At 39.1% G+C, this 15753-nt stretch overlaps 1 protein-coding gene across 1 annotated transcript; it reads right to left on the reverse strand.

Moving 5' to 3' along the window:
* Positions 1-366: 366 nt before the first annotated feature.
* LOC119774537 (olfactory receptor 13C2-like) lies at positions 367-1272 on the reverse strand (the record flags this gene model as incomplete). The annotated part of the gene is made up of 1 exon (XM_038272066.1): positions 367-1272. A coding segment is annotated over exon 1 (906 nt), but the record flags the coding sequence as incomplete, so codon positions are not given.
* Positions 1273-15753: the final 14481 nt, after the last annotated feature.

A 15753-nucleotide genomic window follows, 5' to 3' on the forward strand; every position in this document is an offset into this window, starting at 1 on the left:
TGATGGTTGTTTCTGCTTCTTGTTTAACTCCTATATTTTGCCAAAGATAGAACTGTCACAAAAACAACAAGTAGTTACTATGGATAAATCCTTCATTCTAAGAAATATAATACAGGTTTGAAACTCCCTCATTTAATCTTTTACATCAAAATAAAATGTTGCATTTAAATTCCCAATAACTTATTGAAAACATAAAGTTATATATATTTTTAATTTTGAATTATAAAAATAACTGCACTTAAATACTTAATTGTTAAACACTTTTACAGTAACGAACAATAAATGTGTCCTACCACTTATCATAGTACTCTAAACCAGGAAAATTAGTTGTTATACAAATTAAAAACATTTTAATTATGTTTTTGTTAAACAAAGTGTTTTTAAATGTTTAGAAATTTCTTTCATTTTAAGTCCATATATAATTGGATTGAACAAAGGGTGATACAGAACTATTTGCAGAGTCATTATTAATCTAGCAGGTTTTGGAAAATTGGACTCCATTCTTGCTATAGTTACATCATACACAGCCAAATAGGAGAAGCTGATTAAAATGATCAGGTGGGGTACGCACGTCTCAGCAGCCTTTCTCCTAAATGACTTACAACTCCGATAAGATATCACAAATATCTTTGTATAAGTAAAAACCGTAAAAAGCATAGGAATTATGACCAGATCAATTAAGGCAACAACCCCTAAAACAGTAAGTGATTTTGGTTTTAGACACTGAAGTTTAAAAATTGCATTATTGCAAAATATTCCACTTAAATTGAAGTGACATATTTTAGTGTAGGCAATCAGTATTGCCTCTGGTGCAATGTGACAAGCAGGTACAATCCAAGCCAGAACCAGGAGAACTTTAACAGTTGATTTTCTCATTATGGCTGAATATCTCAGAGGTTTACAGATTGATACATATCTGTCAAATGCCATCACTGCCAACAACCAGAACTCTGTGCCCCCAACAGAATAAAACATAAAAAACTGTAAAAGACAACTTGAGAATGAGATTATTGGTTCTTCAGATAAAAAGTCAATCAAAAGTTTTGGGTAAACGGTTGTGCTGTAGAGAACACAGTTAGTTAACAAAGCTGCAATAAAAATGTACATCGGCTCATAGAGGTTTTTGTGAATCCAGATAAGATATACAATAGTAGCATTGCTGCATATGATCAAAACATACACTGTAAACAAAACAGAAAAATACAGGTATTTGTATTTATTCATCTCTACGTATCCAGTCAAAGTTATGTGGGTAAAATTTAACTCATCCATAAAAATATGTATCTTTAAACTAGACCAATTTTTTTATACGACCCAATTAATCTTTTCGCAGCAGCAAGAAATCTGTTCTCTTCACAGCCTATACTGACATGAAATATTTTGCCAGTGAATATCTTTTTTATTGCTTCACCCCTCCCACGATCTGGACGCTAGGGACCTGCTACACTACACTTCACAACAGTGTATTATGATTTCATATTTCAAGCTCACCATGTTAATCCAATCTGTATGTGTAATTTGTTCTGTTATTTTTGTGTAGCCGGGTGGTAAAGTTTGGTTGAATGACTGTATTGTTTTAAAGTGTTAGTTTTCTTTTATGTTACAGTAACAATGCTATTGAATTATTTTGGTTCAGTTATGTAATTTTATTTATTCTTTATATATAAATATGTGCTGGTAGTTGGTCTCAGGTCCTGGACATTTTGACCACCAGAGGGCAGTGTTTCAAGGTGATTGCTGTTTTCCCCAGACGGGAGAAGAAGTGCATCTTGTCACCCGGAAGTGGTGTGGGGTGCGAGCAGGAGAAGGTCGTTGGTTGTGCTTGGAGCGGAGGTTTTTCGGAGAAAAAACTGCCCAGGGAAGAAGGCGGAAAATCAAATTACAAATTGAAATTGTCAAAGGCGGATTGAGCATAAACTGGTATGTGAATGGTTCGGTTGGTAATGGAGTTAGGAGATGAGGAAGATATGGGTTTTGATGGGTGGACGCCAGTGGGGAGAGGAAGAGGGAGAGGACGTGAAAGAAACAAAAAAGACGAAGGAAAGGGAATGAGTGAAAGTCAAGGAAGTAAACGAGAACTGGAAGAAAGTAGCTCAGAGGAAGAAAGGATAGTTAGGAGGAAAGTTGTACGAGAGGAATTTAAAATAATATTAAAACTAAAAAATGAGGAAGGACAAGATAACATTAGCCCCATTGTGGTGTCAAGAGAAATAAAAAAGAAAATTGGGGATGTTGAAATGGTAAAGATGTTGAGAGATGGGAATCTGTTGGTGGTTTGTAAAAACGAAGAACAAAAGAACAAGGCTCTTAACGTGGAGAGTATTTGTAAAAAGAATGTGTTAGAGAAAAGAATCATTGGAGAAAATAAAAAAACTAGAGGAGTGATTTATGGGATCCCTCTAGATGAAGATCTTGATAAAATCAAGAAAAGTGTAGTTGGTGCCAAAGTGAGTAACTTAAAGAGACTGTCAAAAACAATAAACGGGGAAAGAGTAGGGAGTCTGTCAATACTCATGGAATTCGAAGAGAAAGAATTACCACTAAACATCAAAATAGGTTATCTCAGTTTTCAGGTCAGGCCTTATATCCCTCCACCACTTCGTTGCTTTAAATGTCAAAGATATGGTCACATAGCAGCAGTTTGCAAAGGAAAGCAGAGATGTCCAAAATGTGGAGAAGATCACAAATTAGAAGAGTGTAAAGAAGAAGTACAAGAAAAATGTTGTAACTGTGGAGGGAATCATAGAGTTACATTCGGAGGATGTGAAGTCAGGAAGAAAGCAAAAGAAGTCACTCAGATTAAAATGACCAAAAATATAAGCTATGCAGAGGCAGTTAAAAATGTGAAAGAACAGAAAATAAGAGAGGTTGAAAAAACGAGGCAAATTCCACTGCAAAGTGAGATACAGACAGAGGAAAAGATCGTGATACCAGTAGAAAAACTAATATTATTCATGGCATATGTCATCAACTGTACTGACCAAGCCAAGAATAAAACGGAGAAGATTAAAATTATAGTGAGGGGAGCGGAAAAGTTTTTGGGGTTTAAAGAGGGATCATGGGAGAGCATAAACAAAAAATTGGAGGTAGACGGGAAGCCAGGAACGTCTGGTGGAAATAATTCATGTTAATACTACAATGGAATGCAAGAAGTTTGATTGCTAACGGACAGGAACTTAAAGGATATATTGATAGTCTTGAGGAAAAACCAGAAATTATTTGTATTCAAGAAACATGGCTAAAAGAAACGTTGGAGTTTGTGATTAACGGATATGGTAGTGTAAGAAGAGATAGGCAGGAGGGAGGAGGAGGTGGATGTGGTATATTTGTAAAAGAAGGGATACAATATCAGGTTTTAGGGAAAGGGAAAGAACTTGAATATATAATAATTGAAATTTGGGAACAAGGTGGTAAAGTTAAAATAATAAATTTTTATAATCCATGTAAATTATTATCAATTGAAATAATGGAGGAATTAACTGAATATTTGGAAGGAAATGTAATTTGGTGTGGGGATTTTAATGCTAATAGTACATTATGGGGTAAATGTAATGATAGAAATGGGAAAATAATAGAAGAATTAATAGAAAGTAAAAATCTTGTATGTATTAATGATGGGAGGGGAACTAGACTTAATATAAGAACAGGGATGGAATCAGCTATTGATTTAACAATAGTCTCAAATGGGTTAGCTAGTAATTGTGAATGGATCATTGATAAAAATACAACAATAGGTAGTGATCATTATCCCATTACAATAAAAGTAGGATTAAATATAAATAATAAAAATAGAAAGGTCAGTAAAAAATGGGATTTTAATAAAGCAGATTGGATTAAATTTAGATTTTTAAGTCAAATAAAATTAGAAAAAGTGGATATGGAAATGAATATAGATGATATAAATTTAAAAATTTGTGAGATAATCTTGGAAGCAGCAGATAAATCTGTGAAGAAAGTAGGCTGTAAAAATTCTAAGAAAATAGTACCATGGTGGACAAATGAATGTAAAGAAGCAATAAAAGCAAGAAACAAAGCATTTAAGGTATTAAGAGGTAACTTAAAGTATGAGAATTTAATTGATTATAAAAGAAAGCAAGCTATGGTAAGGAGAATAATTAAGAATACAAAGAGAGAATACTGGAGAAATTTTTGTAGCACAATAGGGAAGGAAACAAAAATAGAAAAAATTTGGAAAATGATTAGAAGAATGAATGGCATTAAAAGAGAATTCGAATATCCTATATTAAAAGTAGATAATATAAATATAGTTAAAGACGATGATAAAGTAGAAATATTGGCAAGAACATTCAGTAAAATCCACAGTTCTGACAATATTAGTGAGGAGGGTAGAAAAGGAAGAGAAAATACAAAACTCAAATATAAAGATGTGTTGCAGAATGAAGAAGAAGCAAATAATTTGTTAAATGTTGAATTCACAAAAGCTGAATTGAACTCTACATTTACAAAACTTAAAAATACAGCACCAGGGAAAGATAAAATATGGTATAGAATGATAAGTCAGCTCAGTGAAAAATCTAAAGGGATAATATTGGAATTTTATAATAAAATTTGGGAGGAGGGGAAATTACCAATGGAATGGAAAGAATCAATTATAGTACCAATAGCAAAACCAGGGAAAGATAAATCAATACCAGGAAATTATAGACCAATAGCTTTAACATCAAATTTGTGTAAAATAATGGAAAAAATGATTAACAATAGACTAATATTTTATTTAAATAGCAAGGGGTATATAGTAAATTATCAAAGTGGATTTCGAAAAGGGCGGAGTACTAATGATCCAACATTATGTCTAGAGCATGAAATTAGAAAGGCACAAGTTAATAAAGAAAATGTGGTGGCAGTATTTTTTGATATAGAAAAAGCGTATGATATGATGTGGGTAGAGGGATTATTAATTAAACTATATAGGTTGGGCATTAAAGGAAAGATATATCAATGGATTAAAGACTTTTTACTAAATAGGAAAATTCAAGTTAGAATCGGTGAAGTAACATCAGGAGTATATAGAGTAGAGAACGGTACACCACAGGGGAGTATAATAAGTCCGTTATTGTTCTCTATTATGATAAATGATATTTTTAAAGGTATTGATAAAGAAATGGGATGTTCACTCTTTGCGGATGATGGAGCGGTTTGGAAAAGAGGGAAGAATTTAGATTTCATTGTTAAAAAATTACAAGATGTTATTAATGAGCTAGAGAGATGGGCATGGCAATGGGGATTTAAGTTTTCAGTCGAAAAAACAAAAGTAATGGTATTTACTAGGAAAAAAATAAACAGGGAAGTAAAATTAAAATTATATAGTCAAGAGTTAGAGCAAGTAAAATGTATTAAATTTCTAGGATTATGGTTTGATGATAAACTAAAATGGAATGTACATATCCAGAAAGTTGTTGATAAAAGTAAGAAAATCTTAAATATTTTGAGATGTTTGGCTGGAAATGATTGGGGAGCAGATAGGCAATCTTTGAAACAGGTTTATACAGGTATGATAAGAGCTAACATAGATTTTGGTTGTATTGTTTACGGTTCAGCAGCAAAAGCACATTTGGTTAAACTAGAGGTAATACAACATCAAGCATTAAGATTGTGTTCTGGAGCGTTTAAAACCACACCAAGAGCAGCAATGGAAGTAGAGATGGGAGAAATGCCATTAGAATTAAGAAGATTAAGGTTGGAATTAAATTATTGGTTAAATTTGCAGAGCAATAATTCAGATCATCCAGCTATGGAAATTTTAAAACCATGTTGGGAAAAAGAAACAAAAGATATGGGGAGTCTTGGATGGACAATTGAAAATAAAATAAAAGAATTTAACATGAATAATCTGGAAATTAGTCATACAACACCAACATCAGTAATACCGCCATGGATTTTACCAGAAGCAACAGTAGATATGACAATCATGGAAAAGAAGCAGGATAAATCTTTCATCATTGATAGTAGTTCAGTACAGGTACATTTAAACAATTACTATCAGTATATTCAAATCTATACAGATGCATCAAAGATAACTGGAAAAGTAGGAATAGCGTTTGTTGTACCAGAATTCAATATAAGAATAGGAAAACGAATTACAGACGATTTATCAGTATACACAGGAGAAATGATGGCAATTTTATTGTCCTTACAATGGGTAGAAGAGATAAAACCATTAAAAACAATAATCTGTTCAGATTCAAGTTCTGCATTATTAAGTATTAAAAACAAGCAATCGGATAGTAGAATGGACATATTATTAGAAATTTTTCACACATTATATAGAATTAAAAATATGGGTGTGATAGTTATTTTTGTATGGGTTCCAGCGCATATTGGAATAGAAGGAAATGAGAGAGCAGATAAAATAGCAAAAGGGGCAATTCAAAAACCAATTAGCATTAAAGTTAAAACAAGTAAAGCTGAAGGAAAGAGTATGGTTAAGGAAAAACTGATGGAAAAGTGGCAGAAAAGGTGGGATGAAGAAATAACAGGAAGATGGTTTTATAAAATTCAGAAGAAGGTTAAAGAAAGAAGAAAGGGAAAAAGAAATAGAAAAGAGGAAAGAGTGATAACCAGGATAAGATTTGGGCATACTGGACTTAACTACTCACTTTTTAAAATTCAAAAACATGCAACTGGTAAATGTGAATATTGTGGAGAATGGGAAACAGTAGAACATGTTATTCTAGAATGTGATAAATATGAAAGAGAGAGAAGATGTATGATAAAAGAGTTTGAAAGTATTAAGGTAAAATTTATGTTAATAGATATTTTGAGGGAAAGTTTGGAGAGCAAACATATACAAATAGTTATTAGATTCTTAAAGAAAACTAAGATATTCAGTAGAATTTGATAGAGTAGACATAAGAGTGAATGTGTGGATGATAGTGATGAGTAGAATATAAATATGGATGTAAGTTTGTTTGTGTGGGTTGGTAGGTGTATGTATGAGTATATATAGATATATATATACAAAAAGAGCGTTAGACCAACGAGAGCCACACTCCATACCAGTAAGTGGCGGTAATGCTACTATTAAGTTTGTTGCCAACCGCCAATAAACACAACAAGAAGAAGAAGAAGAAGAAGTGCATCTTGTCGTCTTCCTGTGTTGCTATGCTGCGTGTTGAACGTGGATGTGACTAATACGTGTTTTATCCGCGGGAGAAAGATTTGGCAAGAAAAAACGGTAAATATATACATCACTTGTTGAAATAAATCGGTACATTGTCATTTATGCTATAAGCAGTCAGTATTTTAATGAGATGGTGTGTTTGTGAAACGGATGGTTCAGGGAACCTGTATGTGCGGTGCGGGCGGCCATTTCCTGCACGTGATAATAAGATGTCTGATCGTCGATGTGCTCCGGTATTAAGAGTGAACTGAGACGTTACTGTGGAATGTAAGTGTTGATAAAATAAGTCATATCACAATTTCATCTGCTCTAAATCAGTGTGGTGTAATGCAGCTCTCTGTATTTTGTTTGTGCAGCCAGAGGCCACTGCCGTATTTCTTTGTTCACCTTTTATGCATTGTATTTTCTTTTTGTGCTTTTCCTCTGTTCTTTGAGAGATTGCCATGTTTCAGCAATAGTTACCTAATGTTTGGTACACATATGTTCTGATTTCTGAACAAAAGTAAGAAAATAAGACAGCTTTGTTAACCTGTTTAAATTGGAAATAAAATATATTGCACATTAAAAACCCCAGTTATTGTGTCCTGTGAGGCTAATTATTCCCGGGTCACACATTTTGGTACCAGGAGTGGGGTGTGCAAAATAAATAAATAATACAATAATAATCTTAATGTAACCTACTACTAAACGGTGGCATTTTATGTACGATTAACTAAGAAATACGGCAGTGGTGAAGACTACGGGGATCGATCATCAAATAGAGAGGACGTGTGGCGGTGCGGATTTCACAGCGTGACTGTTGCTGCCTTGGACCGGAACTCATCTGGATCCCCTCGCTGAAGTACAGCCAGCAGGATTTAAAGGTGTTCCGTATCACAGACTTTCTCCCGTAGTATCCTTGTTATTGGAAAACTTCACTGAATCTTCTGTTGGACTAAATTCTGAACTGAATCAAACAAATCGATCACAACATGTCAACCGTTCCAGGTGCTGAGGACAATCTCAGCAGCAGTGATTCATCCAATCAGAGTCAATTAGAAGCGGCAGGGCCAAGCAGGGTTCCTGATGATGGGATACAAAGTCAGCTTCAAGAACTTGCTAAGTTGCGAGATGATCTTGTCAGGCTAAATGATGAAACCCGTGCTCAAAGAGACAACTCTAGTCGTGCCCTCACTCGGTCATATATTTATGTCCCACGTGAACGCCAGGTCCAATTTTTTTGTGGAGAGTGGGAAAAGGATGGGAGATCTGTTGAAGAATTTATTGAAGAGGTTGAGAGGGTCATAAGGACCAGAGAACAGACAACTGAGGAAAAGTGTGATTTCATACTTTCATTGTTACGAGGGCCAGCACTGGAGGAAGTCAGGTTGTGTATGGGGAATAGATCAGTAGGGTCTAGTGATTTATTCTCTTTCCTGAGAAATGCTTTTGGAGAAAGACGCAGTGTTGCACAACTTTTGCAGTCGTTTTACAATCGTAAACAGGCAGATGGAGAAGACCTCCGTGACTACTCTCATGCACTGTCCCAGATACTGAGTTCTGTAGTAAAACAGTCCACAAATGCTGTACCTGATGAGAAAACAGTTCTTAGAGATCAGTTTATTGAAGGTTTAAGGCATGTTCCTCTGAGACGTGAATTAAGGAAAATGGTCAGAGAGAGGCCAGACTCTAGTTTGCTAGATGTGAGAAATGAAGCGCTCCTCTGGGAAATGGAGGATAACCGATCCCACTCTGCGAAAGGAGTAAGGAACAATATGGTTCAGTCAGAAGCATTCGAAACCCAGTGCTCCCTGACTAAAACAACTCCACGCAATGACCCCCCTTCAGCTTTAGATGAGGTGCAACGGGCTGTTGTCCACCAGGGGGAGCAGTTAGCTGAATTAGGGAAAGCATTGACTGCCCTATCAACTGCTGTGGGTGAATTGTGTAAACGTGCTAATCTGACTTCACCAGAACCCAAACAAAGAGTTAGACCACAGCCTGCATTTACACATGATGGTCAGCCGATCTGTTTTAAATGTCAAGGGGTTGGACATATTGCCAGAAGGTGTCCACAAAGCAAAGTTGTTCATACGGATGCTGCTTCTGCTTCTCCTGGGGGGCAGGGAAACTAGACCCCTCGGTTGTCATGAGCCAAACAATTCGGGGGGAAACAACTGGCTCACCAACAGAAGCCTTGGAGAGGGATATAGTTTTGGAGAGGGCAGTTGGAGAATGTAAGACAGTGGAAATAAAACTACAGGGTGTGAAAGTTTCATGTCTTCTTGACACTGGCAGTCAAGTAAGTACCATTTCAGAGGGTTTTTTCAACAAACACTGGTCAGAAAAAGACAGCATCATTCATCCTACTTTTGAATGGCTTAAAATCACAGCTGCTAATGGACTAGAAATACCTTACATAGGTTATGTCGAGCTTGAAGTTGAGGCTATGGGTCTGACCATTCCGGAAAGAGGATTTCTTGTAGTTAAAGATTCAGCTCAGTCATCCTCTGTGCCTTGTCTGCTTGGAATGAATGTGATAAAAAAGTGCCAGGAACTAGTACATGGCAAATTTGAAGCCACTATGCATGGTAAACTTGACTGTAGCTGGAGGGAGGCTTTTCATCGAGTCCACACAGTTAGTTTAGCAGACAGGCCCTCATTTGTCAGGATTGCTGGGAAAGAGGCCGTTCATGTGCCAGCCTCTTCTGCAGCTACTGTTATAGCAAAGGGACTTAGAACTGTCAGTGAGAGAGGTCCTTTAATGCTATTGGAGCCTGGCCATTCCTCTTTACCTGGAGGGTTGGTGGTGGTGCCAACCTTGGTGACATCTGAGAGACATGTTTTTCCTGTCCAGGTCATGAACCTATCTGATGAAGATATCTGGTTGCAACCCAGGACTAGGCTTGGACTTTTGACTGAAGTTGACTCTGTAAACAGTGACCAGTTGTGTGAAGTTCAGTTTCAGAGAATTGCAGCAGATACAGATGAAGTTAGCATTAGCAGACAGCCTGAATCACCAACAGATGTCCAGTCTATTCTCGATAAATTAAAGGTTGGTGGAACTCCAGAGCAAGAAGCACAGCTAGCTCTGCTGTTGGGGAAATACTCATTTGTGTTTGCAACAGAAGATGAGGACTTGGGTTATACAGACAAAGTACAACATGAAATACACCTCACAGATGACACACCTGTGACGCAGCCTTACCGACGGATTCCCCCCACACAATACAATGAAGTGAGAGAACACATTGGCAAGTTGTTGAGGAAAGGAGTTATCAAGGAGAGCTCAAGTCCATACGCTTCTCCTATTGTGTTAGTGAGAAAAGTTGATGGTAGCCTGAGATTATGTGTTGACTACAGAAAACTCAACTCCAAAACCAGGCGTGATGCTTTTCCGCTCCCGAGAATAGATGAAACCTTTGATGCACTTAGAGGGGCCAAATTCTTCTCCACAATAGATTTAGCAAGTGGGTATCACCAGGTGGCCATGCATGAGCGTGATAGACCTAAAACAGCATTCACCACCCCGTTTGGTCTATATGAGTATGTCAGGATGCCATTTGGTGTGTGCAATGGGCCAGCAACATTTCAGCGACTCATGCAGGCTACAATGAGCGATCTCACCTTTCAGATACTACTGGTGTATCTTGATGATATTTTAGTTTTTTTCTGAGACATTTGATGAACATCTTGAGAGGCTTGAAACTGTATTGAGACGGTTAGCTGAGACCGGCCTTAAGGTAAAACTTGAAAAGTGTGCTTTCCTTCAGGACACTGTGAGGTTCCTGGGGCATCAAGTGTCAGCTAAAGGAGTTGGGACGGACCCATCCAAGGTGTCTGCGGTTAAAGACTGGAAGGTCCCATCCACAGTTAAAGAGCTCCAGTCATTCCTAGGGTTCTGTAGTTATTACCGGAGGTTTATCCAAGGTTTCTCACAGACTGCAGGGCCGCTACATGATTTGGTGAACAGATGTTTAAATGCAAAGAAAGCTGGGTGGGCAGGCCGCCATTACGAAGCGATGTGGACTCAGGAGTGTAGCTCAGCCTTTGAGAGGCTAAAGGAAAAGCTTACTTCTGCTCCTATTCTGGGTTTCGCTGATTTCACACAGCCTTTCATACTAGAAACAGATGCCAGCCAGCATGGTCTAGGGGCTGTTTTATATCAGCAACAGGATGATGCTAAGCGGGTCATAGCCTATGCCAGTCGCAGGCTACGCCAGGCTGAAAGGAATGACCGCAATTACAGCAGCATGAAGCTAGAACTGCTAGCTTTAAAGTGGGCTGTTGCTGAGAAATTCAGGGGCTATTTACTTGGTTCGAAGTTTGTTGTGCTGACTGACAACAATCCGCTTTGCCATCTTAAGACTGCAAAGTTGGGTGCAATAGAGCAGAGATGGGTTGCACAGTTGTCGGTCTTCGACTTTGAAGTAAAATATCGACCTGGGAGCAGTAATGCAGCTGCAGATGCCCTCTCACGGCAGGAGTTTGCAGGGGAGCCTGAAACTGATCCAGATTCAGATTTGGATGGCTGTATTGCTGTTTGTAACCTAATAAGACGAGGAACTGCTCTGGAGCCAGATCTGGTGGTTAAAGGTCTTGAATGTCACGAAGTGAGACAGATACGGGCAGTAGGGTCAGGATCAGAAGTGGTGGCTGGGCAAGGTAACACTCCTACACTCCCAGCCTACACCAGGGAGGAGTTATTAGCTTTTCAGAACAGTGACCCCACTATCACAGGTTTCAGAGCATTTTGGGATCGTGGGAGAAAACTCTATCCAGGCAACTCTATCCAGCCTAGTGAAACGTCTTTTAAAACAGTGGAGTTTTATTCAGGAGAAGGAAGGTTTACTGTACAGGGTTGTTCCAGAAGCACCCTGTGGGTCCATCTGGCAGTTACTTTTACCTGTGTGTCTCAAAGACCAGGTGCTGGAAAGTGTTCACAACAGAATGGGACATCAGGGGATTGAGCGTACCGTGAACCTGCTCAGAGGGAGGTGTTTTTGGGTAGGTTTCTATGAAGATGTAGAGAACTGGGTTAAAAACTGTGAAAGATGTGTCTTGTCTAAGATGCCACAACCCAAGATTCATGCTCCAGTACAAGCTTTTCTAGCATCTAGACCGTTAGAGGTCATTGCTGTGGACTTTACAGTCCTTGAGAAAGCATCAGATGGGCGAGAAAATGTGTTGATTGTGACCGACGTGTTCACAAAATTCACACAAGCATTTCCTACTAAGGACCAGAAAGCTGATACCACAGCTAAGGTTTTACTCAGAGAATGGTTCATGAAGTATGGAGTGCCGGAAAGACTCCATTCAGACCAGGGGAGAAATTTCGAAAGTGAGGTCATAGCGGAACTTTGCAAGTTGTATGGTGTAAAAAAAAGCAGGACGACTCCATACCGACCACAAGGAAATGCTCAGTGTGAAAGATATAATAGGACACTTCATGATTTACTGAGGACTCTTCCCCCTGAAAAGAAGAGAAGGTGGCCGGAATATCTCCCTGAGTTTGTCTACGCTTATAATGTCACCCCTCATTCAACAACAGGGTATTCTCCCTATTATCTTTTGTTTGGTGTTGAACCCCGCCTTCCAGTTGATGCACTGTTAGGCCGAGAGTGTGTTTCAGATAACAGTCAAAACTGGCTCTCTGTTCATCAAGACAGACTTAAAGAGGCCCACAAACGAGCACGGGAGTATTCTGAGCAAAAAGCAGCGGAACGGATTTCTTTTCAAAACAAAAAGGTTTATTGTCCCCCAGTCAGCATTGGGCAACTGGTGTTTCTTCGCCATAGATCTTTGGGGAGGCGTAAAATCCAGGATGCTTGGGGTCCCACTATTTACAAGATAGTGGAGATTAAAGACACCACACACACTGTTGAACCGTTGGAGGGAGGTCCTGCAAAGAAGGTTCATAGGTCAGAATTACGACCCTGTTCAGCCCCAGTTCCGCCACTCAGGGCTAAACCAGTTTTTCAAGTCAATGATCGGCCAGTGGAAAGGAAAGAGTCGGTGGCACCTGAACCAGATTTTGTTGTTGTAGAGGAACTGAATATGTCTGAGAGAGACAACCTTCCAGTGTCAACTGCACATACAGATGGTGTCGGGCCTGATAGGCCTGATGCAAGTTTTCCTGACATGACTATCAGAGACACAGACTTGGAGACTATGTCTGAATCTGGATTTCCAAACTCCCCTGATGCCGACTGCATCAGGTCAGAGACCAAGTTAAGTAATGATGTAGAGGGTAGCAAAGGTCCAAAGCCCATTCCTGCGATGAGGAAAAGCAAGCGAAGTACTGCAGGGTCACACTCAAACCCATTTCACTTGCCCAAATCAGCCTGCAACGCTGTAACAGTTAGTGCAGATATGGTATCTCAGGTTTTAACAAGTCTGGGTACAGCACTGTTTGAAAAAGTGTTAGAGGAAGCTTTTCAGTCAGTTGAGGTGTAGTAGTCACCGGGGTCGTTCACTAGTTGCAGGGGAGGATGTAGCCGGGTGGTAAAGTTTGGTTGAATGACTGTATTGTTTTAAAGTGTTAGTTTTCTTTTATGTTACAGTAACAATGCTATTGAATTATTTTGGTTCAGTTATGTAATTTTATTTATTCTTTATATATAAATATGTGCTGGTAGTTGGTCTCAGGTCCTGGACATTTTGACCACCAGAGGGCAGTGTTTCAAGGTGATTGCTGTTTTCCCCAGACGGGAGAAGAAGTGCATCTTGTCGTCTTCCTGTGTTGCTATGCTGCGTGTTGAACGTGGATGTGACTAATACGTGTTTTATCCGCGGGAGAAAGATTTGGCAAGAAAAAACGGTAAATATATACATCACTTGTTGAAATAAATCGGTACATTGTCATTTATGCTATAAGCAGTCAGTATTTTAATGAGATGGTGTGTTTGTGAAACGGATGGTTCAGGGAACCTGTATGTGCGGTGCGGGCGGCCATTTCCTGCACGTGATAATAAGATGTCTGATCGTCGATGTGCTCCGGTATTAAGAGTGAACTGAGACGTTACTGTGGAATGTAAGTGTTGATAAAATAAGTCATATCACAATTTCATCTGCTCTAAATCAGTGTGGTGTAATGCAGCTCTCTGTATTTTGTTTGTGCAGCCAGAGGCCACTGCCGTATTTCTTTGTTCACCTTTTATGCATTGTATTTTCTTTTTGTGCTTTTCCTCTGTTCTTTGAGAGATTGCCATGTTTCAGCAATAGTTACCTAATGTTTGGTACACATATGTTCTGATTTCTGAACAAAAGTAAGAAAATAAGACAGCTTTGTTAACCTGTTTAAATTGGAAATAAAATATATTGCACATTAAAAACCCCAGTTATTGTGTCCTGTGAGGCTAATTATTCCCGGGTCACATTTGTACGCGAAGATGTTTTATAAATCAATATTATAAAAACACATTTTGTAAATTGAGATTGAAAATGATAAAAAAAAAAGCCATCCAGCAATGAAATCAGGAAAAATGTTTGAACAAAAAAAAAGTTTTAGTATAATTTGTTTTCTAAGTTCTGGGCGAGCCTGATGCTGCTACTTCCATACCGGTGGGTTAATCCGAAGCCGCTGTCGGCGGTCCCCACGGTTCCAGTGCCGCAGTCGACGGCCCCCAAGGTTCCTGAGCCGCAGTCGGCGGCCCCCTTCAAGGTTTCAGTGCCACAGTCAGCGTTCTCCAAGGTTTTTGCTGCAGAGACGCCATCCTCACAGTCGTCCCCGAGAGGCCCCCCACCATTGCCTCTGGCCTCATGGCCGGCCTTCAGAGGCCCTCCGCCAGGAGGTCATCTCCGGCCTTGTGGCTGGCCTCCAAAGACTCTGCCTCGTCTCCGGCCGGCCTCCAGAGACTTTCCTTGTCCTCGCCCACCTTTGGTGGGTTGTTTCGTGTTTGGACTCTGTTTTGGGGTTTTGTTTCAGCCCTGGTTCCCCCTCCACCCAAGCAGGGTGGGTTGCTTTGTGTTTTAGACCTTGTTTTTGTTTTGTGCCCTCCTTCCTGGTCCCCCCTCCGTCATCCTCGGTGGGTTGTTTTTATTTTTAGACATTTATGGGCGTCTGCGCTCCGCCCTTAAGTTGGGGGTACTGCCACTGGTTTGGTTCTGTTTAAGTTTTCCTTTGAGTTTTCAGTTTCACTTTGATCCATGTTATTCTTTGTTTTCTAGATTTATTGGTTTAATTCCTATTTTGTGGTGTTTTCTGGATGTATTGTATTTAGTTCTTAGGCATAGGTGGATCTACTGGTGCCACCCCTGCTGCCACCCCAGTTGGCGGTAGGGGTGGCGAGGCTTATAAATTATGGATCATTTGAGAATTACGACCGCTAATTTCCAATGTCGGACTGCAGTGAATGCATCACGAGATGACGCGAGAGCGACTGAGACTGATTGTTTTGAAAACCGAGCGAGGGAGCCAGGGGTGATGGGGAGAGGAGAAACGGGATGAAACAGGTAAAAACTGATTAACTATCTATCGAGAAATTAAATCATAATGAAAGCACAATGTTGCTAGCATAGCTGCAATACTGATTTTGAGATGATAAAAATCAGGTTGCAGAACGTTATTTCTCTAACTATGATGTTAGTTAAGCCTAACGTTTCAGGCTCATAAAGACATATTTGCGGTCAAC

Source organism: Cyprinodon tularosa, unplaced genomic scaffold (assembly GCF_016077235.1).
Source record: "Cyprinodon tularosa strain WSP-4 unplaced genomic scaffold, ASM1607723v1 ctg815, whole genome shotgun sequence".
NCBI lineage: Eukaryota > Metazoa > Chordata > Actinopteri > Cyprinodontiformes > Cyprinodontidae > Cyprinodon > Cyprinodon tularosa.